The following is a 17,896-nucleotide window of genomic DNA, read 5'->3' as shown; positions in this document are numbered from 1 at the left end:
AATTTCAAATTAAATGCCACGTTTTGGCTTTATTAGTCTTTTAACAGGCAAACTTTTTATTACTATTACTATTTATTTAATTTCAGATTTAACAGGACAATGCACACTACATGTATAGTGTGCCAGAATTAGTCAAAAGGCTATTTTACATCTGCTGTCCCTGGACAGATCTTAATGTCACACCTAAAAATATAAAAAGATTAAAATAGTAAATATAATAAAGCTTTTTATTTTGTTATATACTTAGTCACGTTTCCCGCACGTTTCTATGGGTGGAAATTAACAGATTGATTTCTCAATAACCTGCATGTTATTGTTGAATCATCACATCAATACCTTTATTTTACATACTAAGAAAGCCAGCCATGTGTATTTGTAGTTCTCGTATGAGCCCAGTCTTGTTAACTTGTTCTTTAATCAAATGGTTACTGATTATAATCAAAATTTTGCCAGTTTTATACTGTAGTCTATTTAATTTAGGCCAACATTCTTGTTCTGACGCTTGAAACAAGAAAACATATGTATAGTTCTCAATAATAGTAGGGCTTCAATTAACAATTATGTTCATTACCTGCAGATGATTTTCTCAATCGTCTATAAAATGTCAGAAAATGCTGAGAAGAAATTCCTTCTCTATTTCTCAAGGCTTAAAGTGACATTATCAGATGTCATTTTTCTCAACCAAGAGCCCAAAAACCAAAGATATTTCATTCACTAGAACATAAAACTGAGAAAAACAGCAAATGAGCACATCTTTGGTTGAAATAACACTTAAATCATTTAAACAATGGGCGATAGTTGCTGATTAGTTTAATTTACTGTTGATCGATTAATCATTTCAGCTCAAAAAGGTCTTTGTGGTCTTTTGATAAATTTAACAATACGCAGTAAACTAAAGATGTGTCCTCCCCTCCATCTGCAGTCTGAGTTGTACCTGAAAAAAGGTGAACAGTGATCAAACACGGATGACGGACTTAAATCCTGCAGTTTTTATTCCTCTTTAAGACAAAGACAAAACAAGATTCATTTTGCATAACAGTAGTACAGCAGCGGCTGAGGGTACAAAAATGCTTTTTTTATTTTTCAGTGTAAAAATAACTCTACTCGTACCTCACACCTGTGCCGTCCTCTCGTAGTGCAAACGCTTCAAATAAAAGTTAGGCACATGATGGATACGATCGCAGTTCAATTACACTTAAGTTCGGTCAACAACGTCATTCTGCGTTCCTTTTTTTTTTTTTGTTTATTCCCAGTTCATAATGTTCAACAATCGCAGACTGAAGAGATGATGACGGAGTTTAAATAGTGATAATAGGACAGTTTGACTGCCTGTTTGTAGCTGTTAGGTTCGATGAAGCTTGATAACAAATACCTATAGAGTCCTATTTCGCTGACCGGATGAGGATTATCTATATCAGCATTTTCAACTAAGTGCAACTGAGTTTAATACTAAGTCAAAAACAAATTACATTGCAAGCTTATGGTCCCAAGCAACGATCACAACTTCTCCCTAGGTGATGCTTGTAAATATCTGAGTGAGCATTTAAGTGGCAACTTGACATCTTTCTACTTTTTAAGGAAAACAATAAAAAATAAAAACTAGCTCAAAATAAAGTCAAAGGTAAAATATTTCCCAGATTTACATATGTTACAAATAAAAAATAAATATCAGCTCTGTTTTTTAATCTAGGCATTTTATGATTCAACCAGAAAAATAAAAAGGTACAAAACGAGACCGTCGTTCTCTTCAGACTAACACAGTGCAGCTTATTTTCAACAAGTGTGCTCCGCCATCAGGAGGCCAGCACGCCTCGGCGGATGATGTCAGACCCGTAGCGCCGGCTGAGAGAGGAGTCGCCCCTCAGCTGGTGGGAGTGGCATCGTTTCAAGCAGGGCTCCACCTCGCCGTCGCCTGGTTTGGAGTCGGAGGTGTAGCCGTCGTTCTCCGTCCCTGAGCGGAGTCTGGTCCTGGGGTACGACGGCTCTGGCGTGTTGGTCAGCGGCCTCAGCAGCGGCTTGCAGTGCTCCGCCTCCTCCGGCTCCTTCAGCGTTGCCGTCGGAGGCCTCTCGGCCCTCTTTGGGATCCTGAACTTCCCCCAGCCTTTAAGATGCCCGGACACAGATCTGTGAGAGCCGTTCGCGTGGGTTTTCCTCAGCCAGCCGTTGGCTTTGGCGGCGGCCGAGGCCACGCTGGCTCTGTTGATTTTAGAGTCGGTCGTCACATCCAGAGAGACCGGGTTTCTTTTTATCGTCCCTTCGGCCATGAAGTAGTCTTCTGTGTCAGAGTTCCTGATATCGACCAGCCTGATGGACACAGTCTTCTCCAGATGTTTTGACCCGAACCTGTTCTTTACCTGGCTGGGGAAGCTTTCCGTCACATCGCTCCTCCTCTTCCTCTTCGTCTCTTCTTGTTCTTGGTCGTTGTCTCGTTTCCGTCTGGCCAGCGCCTCGTGTACGGGCCCCGGGGCCTCCCTCCTTGGGCATTTCCTGCTCTCAAGTTTGTGCAGCTTGACCGTGATAGTTTCCTGCACGACTTCTGGCTTCTGAAGCTTTGGGATTGGAATCTCCGGGCTGATCTCAGAGTTTGGGATTTTGGCGTCGCTTGTGGCCTCGGCAGGAGCAGAAGACTCTTTGATTCGGGAGCCTTTACTGTCCTTCGTCTCCAGTGGTTTGCTTTGATTGTCCTTCTTGTGAGTGTGCGGAGCGCCAGAGGGGCCTTTTCTGACGCTGCTTTTCCGTTTTTCCTGCATTGAAGACCCTCGTTTGGTTTTCAGTCCAGAGTGGCTGCCGGAGGAGTGAGACTGGGAGCCCTGAGAGGATAACCAGCCCAGAGAGAAGAGCTTCTCCAAATCCTTCGCTGAAGGATCACCTGCAAAAGATAAGTGATTCAATACAAAATTAGGGCAATATTTTTCTCTCTACCGACCTTCAGTGGATTGCCAAAATAAAGGATTCTCTCCTGGCTGTAATTAAAAACTGAAAACTAGTTACTGAAGTTTTTCTTTGTACACAAAAGATTTTGGTCTGATGTAATGACCAACAGCAGAACACAGATCTTCACTTTTGATTATTGTGTCGTTTCAGCATATTTTACAGACACCATTTTGTGATGAAGGAAAATAGCCTTATTAATAACATTACAGTTATTTAAACCATAACTATCCAGCCATAATCAAAATTAAGAGTTTTTGAAATGTCATCTTAAAACATGTTCATTTAAATCCTTTCAGGACATAGATGTGGAACAGATAATGGGAGATACTTGGTGTATTTTTTTTTTTTTTTTAAAGCGTAAAAAGGTTTTATTTAGAGAAATGGACTGATGAGAAATGGTGGAATTTGTATCATGAGAAATACTTTATCTTTTATAATTAAAACTACATGTCACATTTCTTGTTTCTGCATGTCCATGTACACAATTTGTGTCTTTTTCGTTTTGTGAATATTTGGACAAATGTGTCTGTAGGTAGTTATGAAACTAAACCAAGTATTTGCCAGATGTGATTCTCCTTCTACAAGCTACATTAAAATACTGCATAATCACTGTATGCCAGCTAAGTTTATAGATTGTCAATTTTTAAAGAAGCACGTCAGCCAGACTATTGTGTTTCAACTTTGAGTGAGATTTTTAAAGCTGGGCTAATAAAAAAATAAAAACAGAAATCGTAGTCGATGTTTCCTGAATGACATCATTTCACATGTCGTCTCATCTTGCTGACTCACCTGTGAGCAGCTCGTGGTCCAGCAGTCGGACCTGGTGCTGGAGGATCTGCTCCTGGACTCTCCACAACGAGCGCTTCATCTTCTCCCTCCGAGTCACCATGTAGGTCAGGTTACGCACCTGAGGAGCAACAGCAGGTTCTTTAGACAGGTCTATGTTTATTTTATGTAGGGTACGTACACTGTTGTACTGTACAGTATAACTCACAGTTCTTCAATAGTGCTTTCAGGATAATTATATTTGCAAAAACATTCTATGTATATGATCTAAAGCCTGTATGGTCCAGACTACAGGCCCGGGGTCCAGATCTGTTTCATAAGGCCTTCTAAATGTTTAGAATTGGAAAAATCTGACCCTCCATATTTCCCTCAGCCTTTTATTAACTCCTCCACAGTTTTTCAGCAGGATCACAGAAAAAAAAACTAACCCATTAAGTTTTGGAGGGGATCCGAATCACAGGGCGGATACACAAATTACTTTTAACTTTAGTTAACATTGTGAGATAGGTCAGTTGATGTTCATGTGTTAATACAACTTTGTTTCAATATTTGATGTATGTGCAGTTATTTGTAGCTTAACATAATGTTTTCTACACTGTATGATAGATACTACAATTAATTTAATGTGTGTAAATATTAGTTTGTGAAACCATACTGGTTTGTGTAATAAAGGTAATTTTCTATATGCAAATTTAAATTGGAAAAAAAAAAAAAAGCATGTTCACATCCTTGAACGTTTTTTTTTTTCCTAACACACTTTCATGATGTTATTTCACTCTAAGCATTTGATTTGTGCATACATGATAAAGTGCTTTCTGGTTTTCACAAATGTTTGTTTATCAAATATTTCCAATTTAGAACTACACAATAGATGCACGCCGCGACACTGTATGCAGGATAAGCGGTTGACGATGGATGGATGGACAATAGATGCACAGCTGATATGCTTCAGCTAGGCAAGACCATACTGTGACACCCTGTAATTCTAAAAGTTCTGGAAACCTACCCAGACATATGAAGTGTTTGCACTTTACAGAAGACCGAGCAATAGCCTTGGCGGAGGTCTGCGCTCTCTGACTGCTCTTCTAGGTTGTTGTTTTTTTGCGGGGGGAATTTTTTTGCCTTTTTATTTGAAAGAGACAGCACAGTGATAGGTTCTAGAAATGAGGGGAGGAAAGGGGCCGGCATGCAGCAAAGGGCGGCAGGCTGGATTCATATCTGCAATAAGGGCTCAGCCTTCTACATAGCGCTCTACCAGGTGAGCCAACTGCACCCCAATCATCTAGTTTTACACGAGATAAAATGTCTCTTGCTAAACCTCAATAGAGGTGGACAGTTGATTATTTTTTGTCTGTGGATTTTTATCTGACTACTTTCTGTCTTACCTGCAGGAAAAAGCTGCCGTTCTCCATTTGTATGCTGTATAGTAACAATTCTGTAGGTTGAAGGTGTTGTAATCTACACAGCTTTGCATTCATGAGGTTTCCTATCTCTTTTCCTGCTGTAACATGTGAATCTCTTGGGATCAATAAATCTTATCTACAAACAAGCAAACTTTTCCACTGCACTCACAATTTAAGAACATTTATTTAAACTTTTATTTTGGCCTACAGGAAGTCATTCTCTCCTCTTGATGAGGTTTCCCTTGTGGACTCTCTGTGCTGCTCTCTGAGCTCCTGTGAAACTTGGTGCAGGTGAAGAAGAAACCTACCCTCTCCAGGTCCTGTCGGAGGTGTGTGAAGAGCTGCAGGCGTCGCAGCAGCACCTCCTGCTCGCGGCGTGCCAGGCTCTCCTCCTCGTCCTTCTTGGGCGTGAGGAGCGGCTGGTTGAAGTTGGCTTTGCGTTTCAGTTTCCAGTACTGGTAGAGGAAGTCCACGACGTCTGGCGGCAGCTTCAGGCGACTGGCCACCTCGTCCACCTCCACAAACTGGTAGAAGTCTTCCTCCATCGCCTGCAGCTTCAGCTTGCGGAGGTTGACTCTCTTCTCCTGCTGGCGGCTGCTGAGCCCCTCTAGATCGCCAGGCGCTCTGTTGATGAGCTGAGGAGCCACGTAGGACGACGAAGAGGAGGAAGCGTCTTCCTCCACTCTGACCCTGCCTCTCCTCTTGCACTTCTTGTCTCTGGCGCTCTCCTTCTCCTCCTCGCCTCCAGAATCTCGGACCCTGGACTCGGGGCCCTCGAGCCCGGAGTGTTTGGGGCAGTAGGACTTGAATTTGACCTCGTCATCCTCTGTGAGGATCGTGTTCATTTCAAGGCTGGCGTGGAGGCCGCACGTCACATGGAAGGCAGTCCGGCAGTTTTTCGCTGAGCACTGCGGCAGCAAACAACATTGTTAGACCTTTAAACATTCAAAACACATATGACTTATAACAAACTCATTAACTGTGTCCTGCATCCACACTACACACTAATTCAAAGCAGAATCTAAAGGAAATTCTTGAAGCTGGGCAAAAATAAATTAAAGAAATAAATCTATTGTGGATGGTGCTGAAAAAGATGCAGTAACAGTTCAAAAAATAACCATTATTATTTTTGTTCTGATGAATTTAATTGGCAGTGAGGTCGTAGTTTGATTGTTTATTGACGTTTTGTCTAATTTCCAGTTATATCATTATAAAACATATGTATGTATGTTGATTTCTTGCAAATTAACTGCAAAAACAGAATACAATGAAGATAACTGTACAGTATTAGTATGTAAAATGGAATTAGGACATACGCTATTTAAGCAAAGTAAATGTAACTGTTCCTAAAGACAACTTTAACCACATTTCAACTTGACATGTGATATGAACAAATTATACAAAATATGTTAAAACTGTTAAAAGGAAAGTTATGTACTAATTTCAAAAACTCATTTTGGTATCTGTAATGAAAGGTATTGATATAATTTTGGCACTGCTGTCTCATTTACCCACACATCTCTCGGTCCCTGTTTTTACAGTCTTTCATTGACTACACCTGAATAACAGAGACTTTTGAACAAAATGTTCCAGCTGGTAAAAATGGCAGCAGCTGAATCAGCAGGTACACAGCTACAACACATTTAAACTTGCTGATACCTGCACTTTAATTTAAACCCAAAACACTGTTTTTACATGCAGTCCCCTCCAAAAGTATTGTTTTTGTTGCTCACTGAAGACATTTGGGTTCGTACGTACCGATTTGGCCCATATGCAGTATGCAAACAAAAGCAAAATCTACAGTATGCCAAAAATACCCGGATGACGTACTGATTCAGGAAAAATCTGCAGTATGTGTCGGACAAGTCTATCTCACGTAATGTGGCCCTTAATGCAAAGCGCCACACCTGTAACAACAACCCGTCTTTTCTTTCTAGGACAACAACAGAACTTGTTTTACAATTTTCATACGCTGTTTCATCACTAAATCCACTTCTAACAAGTTTTGAGGCAAGAAATCAACTGTGTAGATTTTAAATATCAGCATTTTTAGGGAAATTGTTGACGAATCGAGAATGTGCTCAAACGTTTTCGGGGTTGAGAAGCTCTGAAAAGCTCACGGAGCCCCCTGGTCCTCACGCCAGCTCACGGAGCTCACAGCCACACAGACCTCTGCAGCCAACGCAGCAGATGAGTCCAGCAACAACGTGAGATGAGGTGAGACAGTTTAAATGTTCTTCCGCTGTTATTCTGTCTTTCATTCTGAGTAATGTTGTAACATTAAATAAAGAGACGTCTGGCTCGTGATGGACAGGCTTGTGTATGGTAGAAGCACTTTGATAAAATAAACAACAATAGTGGAATGAAAGGGGGCTGTTGTTGCTTTATTATTTTTCATTATTCTAAATAGACATTACATTGTTAGTGTAATGTTACAGTTGTGGTTACAGTACTTGCTTTTTATTTTATATAATTCTTATTTATGCACCATATACCGAAGCAAACGTCTGCTACAGATCGGCTGCAGCCCTGTTCTCATACATACAAGTTTTAAGCGTACTTACATTTATATTCCCCTTATTGTTCCGATTTTGAAAGCCGGAAACTAGCAAAGCCTGGTGTAGCATGTTGCAAAATAAATCTATTTAACAGTTTCATACTACATACTATCCCTCATACAGTATGCAGTACATACTGCTGTTGCCAGTAGTATATGTAGCAGGCGGTTCCGAATACAACATGAAGACCAGAGAGCTGTCAATGGGAGAAGAGCAAGCCATTGTCAAGCTGAGTAAAGAAGGAAAAGCAAGCAGAGCTATTGGACAAACATTGGGCAGAGCAAGCACAACAATTTGGGATGTCCTGAAAAAGAAAGAAACTACTGGTGTACTGAGCAACAGATGACGAACAACGGCCAAGGAAAACAACAGCAGTTGATGACAGAAATATGGTGAGAGCTGTGAAGAAAACCCCCAAAACATCAGTAAGTGACATCAGCAACGACCTCCACAGTGCAGGCGTGAAGGTATCACAATCCACTGTTCGAGGAAGACTCAGAGAGCAGAAATCTAGAGGCCACTCCACAAGATGCAAACCGCTCATCAGCAGCAAGAATCAGAAGGCCAGATTGAAATTTGCGAAGTAGTACAGAGATGAGCCACAAAAGTTCTGGAACACAATCTGATTGACTGATGAGACCAAGATTAATTTCTACCAAAGTGATGGAAAGGCCAAAGTGTGGAGGAAGAAAGGAACTGCTTCTGATCCGAACGTAGACTGTATATAAAAAGGATCCGAAGCATCCAAGCTCATCTGTGAAGCATGGTGGAGGTAATGTCATGGCCTGGGCGTGCATGGCTGCTTCTGGAACAGGCTCATTAATATTTACTTACGATGTAATTGACGATGGTAGCAGCAGAATGAATTCAGAAGTGTACAGAAACATTTTGTCTGCCAGTTTATGGAGAAATGCATTGAAACTAATGGGGAGGAAGTTTATCATGCAGCAGGACAATGAACCAAAGCACACTGCCAACAAAACAAAGGACTTCATCAGGGGGAAAGAAGTGGAAGGTTTTAGACTTGCCAAGTCAATCACTTGACCTGAACCCAATAGAGCTGCATTTCACCTCCTTAAGAGGAGACTGAAGGGAGAAACACCCCGAAACAAACAAGAACTGAAAGAAGCTGCGGTAAAAGCCTGGAATAGCATCACAAATGAAGAATGCAACAGTTTGGTGATGTCAGTGGGTCGCAGGCTTGAGTTATTGCAAGCAAGGGTGTGGTCTAATACAAACAGTGATATGTCCTGAGTTGTTTAACACATCTAGATGAACACCAGGAAATGAGAGCTAAAATTCTGAACTCTTGTCTCAAACTCATCTTTTGATCTTAAACCCAAATGTCTTCAGGGAACAATAAAAACAAAGGAAATGTCCATTCTAGGGCTGCAGCTAACGATGATTTTAGTATTCGAAGCTTCTATAGATTATTTAGATTATAGATTATTAACGATTCATCGATGCGTCGTTTAAGAAGTACTTTTGCTTGGCGGCGGCTGCGCCCCCCCCCAATACTTTTGGAGGGGACTGTATATTCATTATTTCATACTTGCATTACAAACTAATTTTAATTGTATGCTGTTAATCTCAGATAAAGCTTAATGAGAAATATAACAATAGACAAACACTTCAGAATGTGTGCTGACTCTTCAGCTGCCTCCCTCCTCCTTTAACCTGCTGAGCTGTGAAATCATCACAGTTTCATTTCCCACATTAATTTGGTTGTGAAAAGCAAAAGAAACGCCCCGCAGCGCGACTCCACTACACCGAGGATATCTCAGCATCACGCTGGCTCACGCTTTGCTTTCCACATCTCATTAGACGCCTTTGTGTTCCTGCGTTAAGGGAGTGAAATGTGAGCGGTGACTCTACCTGTATACACGCTCCGGTCTTCTCCTTGCACAGGCAGCAGATCAGAGCCCATCTGTTGCTGGGAATTTGGGACACGTTGGTGATCGGCTCCATCTTCTCTGGATTCCCGATGCTCACCTGCGCGGCAGATTTAACATATAATGGGTCACGTGTTGCTCACAAGGGGGTGTCGACTCATGTATAAATGCAAATACATCAACACATGCTGAAACAAATTCCCACCATGTGTGCAGAAATGCTCCAGTAGAAATAAAACCTACTGGTCTTTTCACAGCACAAACAGCTGCCAGTGTTTCAGGGTGTTTGGTCCAATAAAAAAACATGACAAGTGAATTCATTCAAACTACTTACAATATCAGTCATAGGTTTGGACGCACCTCCCATTCACTTGAGAGCATCCAAACTTTTGACTGGTGCGCTACATTTTCATGTCATGTGTTTTGATTCATTAAAACATATGTGACTTTACTCTGAGTAAATATTCTAAAAACAGCAGAATCTATTAGAAAGCTCCAATTTAATGCTGTAATCATGAAAATCTCTATTTTCTTTTACAGACTATGGCAGGCACAAAAGTCTTAGATTATTTTATAAATAACAGGAGACACAGCCAAACGTAAACACTAGTTTCTAGTTAGCACTTCTATTGTTGACAGTAAAAATTTTGTTATGAGCGGGAAAAAGTTCTCTGATATAAGCGTTTATATAAAACCCTGCAATGTAAAGTGTTTACCAATTTAAAAATAATTTAAAATCAAGGCCAATGTCAGTAATAACATTTCAGAGACTTACTTATGAGAACTTAAATGTGCTTTTTGCTCATTTCTTTAAGACTCACACAGTACTGGAGCACAGTATGAAAAATGGGAAGAGTGACATGTAATTTAAAAAAAAGCCAAAAAGGATTTAATATTAAAAAAAATTAAGAGACGTATCAACAGGTAGATTTTATCTTCACCTCTGGAATCCACAAGGCACAGCTTACGTGGACCCACTTGGTTCCACTTCGGGTCGGCTTCATGGCTCCGCCCTTCTTGGGACACAACTGGCACTTTGGCAGGATGCCAAGGGCGCAGATCCGACACAGCCAGCTGCCCTTTGGGACTTTCTGGATGCCGTAACACGCCTGGTGAGAAACGCAAACAGAGGGCATCTCAGCTTCCAGACAGCAAACAGAAATCAATACAGCAGCAACAAATGAAGACGCAGAGAAAGTGTGTGCGTACGTGTGTCAGATGAAACCACAGCAACAGCTGATCTGAAATTGTCCTTTTAATTTTTCTTTTTAACCACAGAGAAACATCTTCAGACAAACAAATTAAGTCTCTAAGTGCGAACACGGTTTGGTTAAAAACTGTTTGCTGCGTTTAATGATTTCGCTTTGCTTATTACTCTTCACATTATCTGGGATTTTAACATCACAAGGCGGAAGAACCCTGAAATTTCTATTTAGTTCCCATCATTTGTAGAGCTGCAACAATTAACTGATTAATTGAATTAAATGAATCACTACTGAACTACTTTAATAAATAAGTCTGAATAATTTTTTAAGGAAAAAAAATGTCTGATTCCAGCTTCTTAAACGTGAATATTCTCTGGTTTCTTTACTCCTCTGTCACAGTAAACTACATCTCTCTGGGTTGTGGACAAAACAAGACATTTGAGGATGTCATCTTGGGCTTTCACAAACAGTGATCAACATTTTTCACCATTTTCTGACATTTTATAGCAACAACTAATCGATTAAATCGAGAAAATAATGAGCAGATGCAGCTCGAAGGTTGCTGCCCTTATCATTTGGTTTACATTTAAGACATTCAGCTGATGGTCTTATATAAATTAATTCAAATGAGAGAGACAGTAGAAGTTAAACTCATGAGGTAATGACATTATCAGGTGTACAAACTACAAAGAATATTAAATAAATGTCACATAGGACAAAAAGCACTTTGGAAGATATCAATAGCTCCGTTCAATAAACGTGTTTTGTCTTAATACTTAATAAAAAGTAAAGAATTATTTTCCATCAATAGGTTTTTCTCTCATGTAAAGGGAGTTAAGTGAGCTCTGACCTGGTGAACGCAGATGTTGCACTTGTCGCAGAACACCATCTCGTTGTTGTCTTCCCCGTCGGGCGACTGGCAAACGTCACACACCACGTCCTCGTCGTATTCGATACCGAGTCCCTCCTCCGTCTCCATGGCGTGCGTCATGTTTTCGTGGCAGCAGTGCTCAAACTCCTCCATCACCCGCTCCATGGTGATCTCGTCCAACGGCGGCATGGCTGGAAAATGAAGGGAGTAAAAGTTGTCCCAAAGTTAAGGACCTCCTCCAGTTTCATAATTTTCTTATTTTAATCTCAAACTTTGTGACATTATACAACCATTGGGCTTTTACATGTTCAATTTAACTAAAAGGTCATGGAGATTAAACAGAAAATGCTAATTTATCTCTAATCCTAAATAGCTGACACTTTGAAGCCAACCCTACATTACCCAACAGTGAAAATGTTCATAATTACAGGTTTAACTATGAAGTCACAGGCCAAAAAAAAAAGACACCATAGAAAGAGCTCGACTTCAGAAAACAATGTGTATCTAAAATAATTGCTCGACAGAAGTAGAATAAAATAAAGCAGCACAAAAACAATAGGAGTAACTACTCGAAGCAAAAACTTCAGCTTTTTTTTCCAAAAAGGGTGGCTAAATTCCCTCAGATTCAGAGTCTACCTTATTTTGGGAAAAATCTGTAGTGTCATGTATTTTGAAAAATGTAAAACATTCAACAGGTAGTAATTCTTATTGTCAGTGATGCTCAATCATAAGACTCTGACCTGTTAATAATTCCTGAACTGTTACACAGTTGGAATAAAATTAAAAAGTAGACTTAAAAATTCAAAAGTTGATCAATTGCAATTTAGGCCTTCAACTGACACTTAGCAATTAATTTAGTGTCTTACTCAAAGAAACTGAGACTATCAGTGACAAATGTGCTGCTGTGCCTTCCATTTCTGCAGCTTGACCTCTCCAAAGAAGAATTTAAACATTGAGGATAAATTTATATACATTTTAACATCAAATTAGAAAGAAGAATCTTACTCACAGAGCAAAAAACACGAACCCTTCTCAGTTAATTCACTTTAAGTTTTTAAAGACACGCTGCTTTGGCTAGAATCCAATTTCTGAACGATACTAACATAATGAATGCCGGCCTTTGTCAAATCAGCCTCAGGCCAAACATCAGCTCTGTGACTCACCCATCTCTGCAAACTCCTCGTTTGTGATCTGCAGCCAGGCCACGTCTTCCTCGTTCAGGTCGTAGCGGCACATCCCCTCCGCCAGCGTCCGGATGTCCACGTAGCCCAGTGCCTCTGTGCCCGTCGTCCGGATCAGCTTCTTTGGCCTGACGAACATGACCTCCTTCCCTTTCTCTGCCAACACCCTGCACAGCACAGTCAGGAGACATGTCAGTTTACTGTCCCGCATTTACAGTGTGGTACTAGAAATTCTCCATCCATTAATTTTCTATACTCTCTTATCCTGTGAGCAAATCTGAAAAATCTTTGTCTCTTTAACGTGTCCCTTCATGTTGGGGTGCTTTGACTTTATTTTTTTTACTACAAGCAAGAGACATTTTCTGTTCCATAACAATCAAAGAGCTAATGAGACATAAGATACATTTTCAAGGTCCTGCTCGAGTCATTAATAACTAAGCATGTTAAGAACCAGGGTGCAAACAGATTTTTAATCATTTGTTTATCTGCTGTTTTTGTTTTTCAAGCATTTGTCAAACTTTGTCCTTGCTAGATAACAGACTTGTAAAACCAATTTAACACAAACCAAAGGCTCCCTAGCAAACAGGCTTAAAAATTTGCCACCTGCTACACAAGCAGCCGCCTCTACACAAAGCAGTGACATCTCAACTTTATGAGCCTGTCCTAGATTCCCACTCAGGACAATACGGGATCAAACATGTGGTTTTGTCGTTTCAAAGCGGCCTTTCTTTCTTTGACCTACCTGGCGACAGGCTGTGGGATGGACTGAGGGCTGACGGGAACCTGGACACCCTTCTCCCACTCCTGCCTCCACGGGTCGGCGAGGACGTAGTAGTCCTCGGGGTTCAGCTGGTACGAGTCATGCACCTTCATGGCGGTGATCAGGTCCGTCCTGAAAACCTGCAGCAGTCGCAACAAGAGTCAGCGCACTTTAACCCAAGCGCTGTTGCAACGGTGTTTGCAACTTTTCTACTTGTAGAGGAGAACTCTCTCAGAAATGTTTTGTTTTTGTTGCTTTACAGTTTGCCGCTGTCGGAGGAAGTGGGGAAGGATCAAGCTGTTGTTTCTGATATAAGTTCTCTAAATCTTCAGTGCAAATGTTCACAAGTGAAAACACAACAGTGAGAAAAATTATCAATTTAATTGGACCATCAATATTCACACCCCGTATATATAATACTGGTGTTCATTTATTTAATCTGAAATACTACTAATTATCCTAAAGCTCATATTAAAAATGTTATTTTTGGCATTAATATACACACACACACACACACACACACACACACACACATACCTTTACAACCAAAATAATTACAACTTTTTCCCATATAGAAACTGCATATCACGGTTGGCAGACGTTGAAAACAGGTTGAACTACCATGTTGCAAACAGACAGCCAAACAGAAACCAGCCAATCGGAGTCATTGTTTTGTTTTGATTTGATTGGCTCTTGTTGAAAAGGGAATGTACAGTGGCCTGCATGGACCAACATTACATTACATTAGATAACAGGTATGTGTAAAAAGTAGTAAGTAAAAAGCGGAAGATCAGATTACTGACTAATTTTGCTGTTGCTGATTGATTGATTAATTACATTTTTGATTAAAATATTTGTTTTTAGTTAAATGCATCTTTAAAATGAAACAGAACAAGAATGACAGCAGAAGATAGTTCAAGAACTCTGACCTTCAAATGTGTTCAATAAACTCTAATAATCCTACAACCCCATTATTACTGTAATGAGTTTAGACAGACGTACCTCGGAGGGTTTCTGCCCGGTCCCCCTCCTGGGCTGTGATGAATGTTGGGACCAGCAGGTAGAATTACCTGGAGGAGAAACATCACAGAGTGTTACGGGTCTCAGCATTTCTCCTTTCTCCGTTTGTGCTGTAGTTCTAATTAACCTAACGAACCTCACGTCCTCAAAAACGTATGGATTTCCCCCAACAGGGAAACTTCGAGAAACACATGTGTGGCTCATTTGGATAGTCAAAATGCTGCAACTGGTGTTTTCTGTTTTCATTTTCATTTCTTTACGATTCACCAATTTCAACTTTGGGTCACTTAGTATTTAAAACCACCCGTGTGAGACCAAAGCCTTCATTTGCACAACATGTGGGACATCAATATGCTGCAGGATTGTTTTGTTAACGCCTGTTAAAAAAAAAAAAAAACCTGAATCAGACCTCGGCTAAATACTATTTCCAGTAAGAGCTTAGGGTTTGTTTTTACCCCAGATGACACATCAGATAGACTGGATGATTCGTAAATCCAAACAATCACAGGGAAGCATTTTCACATTTATTTATTTTGTTTTCTGTAATTAATAACTTTCCCCAACATTTTACATGATGTGATAAAACCCAGCCAATTAAGGATTTTGCAGAGGATGAAACAAATGCCACAAAGTGTTTCTCAAAGCCAGTCTGTCTGACCTGCCACGATGTCTTTAAAGGTCCAAATGCACCTCCTGTCCCTACTCTGTCTCCTGTTCCTCAGACTGTGGGCCTCACACTTTCTCTTTTCCTTAAACTTTCTCCATCTCTCGCCCTTTCTTTTTCTTCCTCTTGGTTTCCTTCCTGTACATCACGTATACATTCACTGACACTGACAGTAACAAGAAATATTTTCAGGAATAGACAACTACTCAAAAGGGAATTAGTACTTGTCTGATAAAATTAAAAAATATTGACTCATTATCTTTATGTGATGATTTACTTTTAGCCTACATTAGATTTTGTAGTATTTGAGGATATAAGTTAGCATTTCCTATGTTCTGCTGACCTTATAGTGCAGCTTTGCACTTTCACTTGTGAAATTAAGGAAGGTGGCAGGACTGTATTGGCCTCATTCAGGCCTATATTTAGACTTGGTATGAATGAGTCAGCACAGACAATAGTTTGCTTACTTCCATTGTCGGAGTCATCACTGCTGCTGGGGTGCCTGCTCCTCTTCATTGTCGTCTGTCCGCGGAGCTACGGCGTAGGGACGCTTCACAAACCAGACAGGAGGTTAAGTTACAGAAGCTATTGATGACAAGCTGCAAGATACACAGCTGTGATAAAGACAAATGTTAACATTTGGGAATAAGATGAGAAGTCTGACTCAAAAGCTGCCACACACACACACAAGTGATTTTGTAGTAGAATTTTAGGATCACAAGTTATGGCTAATTAATCCTTGGCACACTTTTAGTGAGTGTAAACACAGCACAACTTTAGAAGACACAGAAATAACCTACACCATTAAACATAAATGTAGTTGCCACCATAAATAAAAGCATGACACAAACATTAGACATGTTGAAGTTCAGGCTACTATCTGTGCAGCCACCTTGCCCATTTTTGAGAGTGGGTTTGATCATTAAGCTAAGAAATAGACCATGTCTCTCGATATTAATAATACCTCTATACTCTATATCACTTCTTAGACGCAGACAGGTAAATATCCGAGCAATACGGTTGGACAAGAGTGTAAAAATATGTCAGTATCCTGCAGCCCCTTGCCCATCTTCTGAGGGTGGGTTTGACCATTAAGCTAAGAAACTGATCGTGTCTCTCATTAATTTTGATACCTATTTACTAGGGGGGAAAAAATCACTTCTTGGACACAGACAATCCCCGAGACGTAACGGTGGGAGAAAAGTGTAAAAACGTGTCACTATTCCAGCTGTTTCCTTGCTGATCTGGCAGCACACCAACCCCGTAGGGACGTGTACACACCAGTCACTGTTCAGCAATGTCAACAAGAAGTTACCACATGCAGCACACACAGGAAACATCGCTTTGCAGAGCTCAGAGTTCAGCATGCGGCGTGCAAAAACACCAGCACGGACTCCCGACAGGTGGAAATATCTCTTGCCAGCGTGTACAACGGGAAATGTGCAAACCCTAATTTAGCTGGCTGGGCAACAGCAGGCTAGCCACAGTTTGTGTGAACGCCCCTTCTTCCAGAAACTATCGGCTAGCTAACTTTGCGGCTGCCTTGAGCTGGCAGGCTACACAACAGCTTGTCTTTAGCTTTGCTCTAGCAACATGGTAACACATGCACAATGCGCAATATTGTGTTTTTAACATGCGATTGCAATTACACCACACAGCGTTGCATTAAAAAAAACAACAAAAAAAACAGGCTGCAAATTGTAGCTGGTTAGCCAGATAGCTAATCTCTCACTAGCGTTATGCAACACGAGGGCCCACCCACACCCGGCGCCAGTGTTGTTTATGTTAAGAATGAGGTGTTTTTATAAGTGTTCCGCTACGTCCTTAAACTTAAAATAAGACATTTTGCAAAACTTGTTCATAACAGGATGGTTTGCGGTTGATATGCACGTTTTTCTACATGCGTAGTCTGCACGTTAATATTAGATGACGTTAGCGGTTAGCAACAACAGCTAGCTCGTTAGCTGAGGAGGCTACAGCAGTTGGTATATTAGCATTAGCCACTGCTGCTAACATAACTTCTACAGTGCCCCTTATTAAAACCCCACAGTCCCCGAACAGCTATCTGTAACATGTAATGTGCTAATAACGGATTTGAACAAACTACCTGATGGACACATGCGTGAAAACTGTTGAGTAACACGATGATGGTGCGCTATCTGTGGTGCTAGCCAGCAGCGCACAGTGTGGCATATTTTACCAGCGATCCACTGGCTCAGGTTAATCTTTGGCGCCATTTTAAATGACGATGTCGCGTTTTCCTAGCGGACTGCTAAGTGCGACCATACTACAAATATATATACAAACTCCTTCAAATAGCCCGTTAGGAACATTATGGCTGATGTGCACACTAATTTTAATCCGTGTAGAGTATGAAAATAATTTGGACGGTACATACAGAGCACGACAGGGCCGCTGAAAGCCGGTGAGTTTGATGTGAAGCGCAGTTTTATCCGTGAGTTCCGCTTGACCCGCATTCCACAAACACAGAGCGGCGGCCGAGGAGGAGGTTACCCAGCGCGGACTGGAGCTCCGCCTGTGGGCCGCTGGGGGGCAGCAGAAACCTCTGAACCGGTCCTGGTACCAGTTATCTCAAACAGATGCAACGACTCATGCAGAAAT

General features: G+C 40.9%; 1 protein-coding gene across 2 annotated transcripts; it reads right to left on the bottom strand.

Annotated features, from left to right (window-relative positions):
* Positions 1-969: 969 nt before the first annotated feature.
* Positions 970-17,810, bottom strand: jade1 (jade family PHD finger 1). Of its 2 annotated transcripts, none has more exons than XM_038728120.1 (11): positions 17,673-17,810; positions 15,742-15,824; positions 14,593-14,660; positions 13,573-13,730; positions 12,813-12,997; positions 11,629-11,840; positions 10,515-10,682; positions 9,557-9,673; positions 5,432-6,031; positions 3,724-3,841; positions 970-2,869 (listed from the first exon to the last, which is right to left on the bottom strand). In XM_038728120.1, the coding sequence occupies exons 2-11, from the start codon at positions 15,788-15,790 to the stop codon at positions 1,794-1,796; spliced, it is 2,751 nt and encodes a 916-aa protein (XP_038584048.1). In that variant the 5' UTR covers positions 15,791-15,824; positions 17,673-17,810; the 3' UTR covers positions 970-1,793. The 2 variants fall into 2 exon arrangements, with proteins under 2 accessions (XP_038584048.1, XP_038584049.1); XM_038728121.1 differs by lacking the exon at positions 17,673-17,810 and adding an exon at positions 17,382-17,633.
* Positions 17,811-17,896: the final 86 nt, after the last annotated feature.

This window comes from Micropterus salmoides, unplaced genomic scaffold (genome assembly GCF_014851395.1).
Source record: "Micropterus salmoides isolate LMB-PRFRI ecotype aquatic unplaced genomic scaffold, ASM1485139v1 Ms_hic_scaffold_19, whole genome shotgun sequence".
Lineage (NCBI taxonomy): Eukaryota > Metazoa > Chordata > Actinopteri > Centrarchiformes > Centrarchidae > Micropterus > Micropterus salmoides.
Note: the sequence above shows the minus strand (reverse complement) of the source record. Positions and strands in the feature narration are given on the sequence as shown.